The 1720-nt window shown below is 52.7% G+C and overlaps 1 protein-coding gene across 1 annotated transcript in view; it reads right to left on the reverse strand.

Annotated features, from left to right (window-relative positions):
- MUC4 (mucin 4, cell surface associated) overlaps positions 1-1720 on the reverse strand; it is a 29707-nt gene that overhangs the window by 22722 nt on the left and 5265 nt on the right. The window contains exons 2-3 of the mRNA XM_012639717.1: positions 744-857; positions 269-421 (exon numbers count right to left, since the gene is read on the reverse strand). Coding sequence (XP_012495171.1) covers positions 269-421; positions 744-857 — 267 coding nt within the window. The remainder of the gene's footprint in view (positions 1-268; positions 422-743; positions 858-1720) is intronic.

Here is a 1720-nt window from a genome sequence, read left to right on the forward strand (position 1 = left end):
GCCCGGCCTGTAAGGCCCTTCTGAACTGAGAGAGCAGAGACTGTGAGCAAGCAGTCTGAGAGTGAGCGTTCAGTGACATCACCCCTCTTGAGGGATACAGGGAGCAGTGGGATTCTCATGGCCCAGATGGGGCAGTGGACATACCCAGAGAACTGGATCTCCAAGCACCCACAAGGGCCTTCACTGGCAGATGCAACCAGCTCACAACTACCACCTGTGCAGCGAGCTCCACTGCAGTGGAGAGGTCTCGCTGTGCTGCGTCACTCACCTTTCTGCGGCTGCGGAGGGACTGGGAAAGCTGTTGCACCGTTGCCCGTGGATGTGCTGCGGGTGGAGGTAGGAAGGGTCTGGGAGGTTGTTGAGGGTAACGGTGTTACCGTGCTTCTCCCATTGTCCGTCCTCAGTGAGGCTGTGGTTGTTACTGGACATGCAGGGAGAGAGACAGGAGTGGGTCTTACGGTGAGAGGATAGCAGAGTGAGATTCAAAGAAATCAGGAGCTGGAAGAGAGAGCCAGAAACCTTCTTGTCTGTCTGCTGGTTGCTCCCAAACCACTCCCTACATAAGCAGTTTTCTGCTAGGGCAGAGGGGGTGGTGACCCTGTCACCCGTCACTCCCCCACTCACTTCATCCTCTGGTGGATCTGACTTCAATCCTAGCTGGGTGATGCTAATTCAGCTAATTCTAGGCTGAATTGAGCCAATGGGCCACTATAAGAGATAGAGACAAGGGAAATCCCACCTACCTGGAGCCTCAGTCTTCAGAGGGGAGCCTGAAGATGCTGTGGATGGTGAGGACTTGCTGGTAACAGACAGAGGAGAGGTGTGACCTGTGGATAGGGTGCTGGAGCTCCAGGTGACTGCAGGACTGGGGACTGATTGAGAGAATGAACAAACACTAGTTGAAGTACACAAACTCGATATGGTCAGAGCTGTGCTTACACGAGCAGAGAAAGCAGAGACAGAAGAAGCAGAGTCTATGGATGGCTGTAGACTAGGAAAGGGTCTATGAGAATACTCACATGCTGAAGAAGTTGCAAGAGTGGTCTTGATCAAAGGCTGCGTTGTAGGTGAAAATGATAAAGTCAGTGTAGAGCCAGTGCTGCTGCTCTCATTGACTGACGAACTTACATATATTGAATTTGTCGTGGGGTTGGTGGTGGAGGCTAACCTTTGAGTAGTACCAGGGTACTCAGGGATGGATGTGCTAGAGACACCCTCTGAGGAAGTGGGGACTTGGGTAGTATTTGTCAAAGAGATGCTGCCAGAATGTACAGGGGGAATATCCGATGTTGTCATGTTCTCTTGGGTGACTGAGCTTGTCAGAACTTCTCCACGGGTGGACAAAAGTGTGGAAGGAGAATGAGTGGCTACATCCCTCAGGGTGGTGGAACCAATGACAGCAGGTGGCCCTTCAGTAGTTCCAGGTGACAAGGTGGGAATTGTTGTGTGGCTCTGGTGGCCGTCACTGAATGGGGTGGAGATGAGGGTTTCCCTGCTGTCCGAAGGTGACAGAGTGTGCGTCTCAGTTTGTGGAGACGTGTGCCCATTTGGTGTGGATGAAAGAGGTGGGGACGTGACCGTTGAGAATGTGTCAGTCACCTGGGCGGACACAGAGCTCATGGTTTCAGATCCCGCGCTAGTTCCTATACTCCAGGTCTGAGGCATGTGGGGAATGGCTGACATTTCCTGAAGAGAGGTGCCGGAAGAAGTTGTGGTTGAC

This window comes from Propithecus coquereli, unplaced genomic scaffold (assembly GCF_000956105.1).
Source record: "Propithecus coquereli isolate 6110/MARCELLA unplaced genomic scaffold, Pcoq_1.0 Scaffold10, whole genome shotgun sequence".
NCBI classification, from domain to species: domain Eukaryota; kingdom Metazoa; phylum Chordata; class Mammalia; order Primates; family Indriidae; genus Propithecus; species Propithecus coquereli.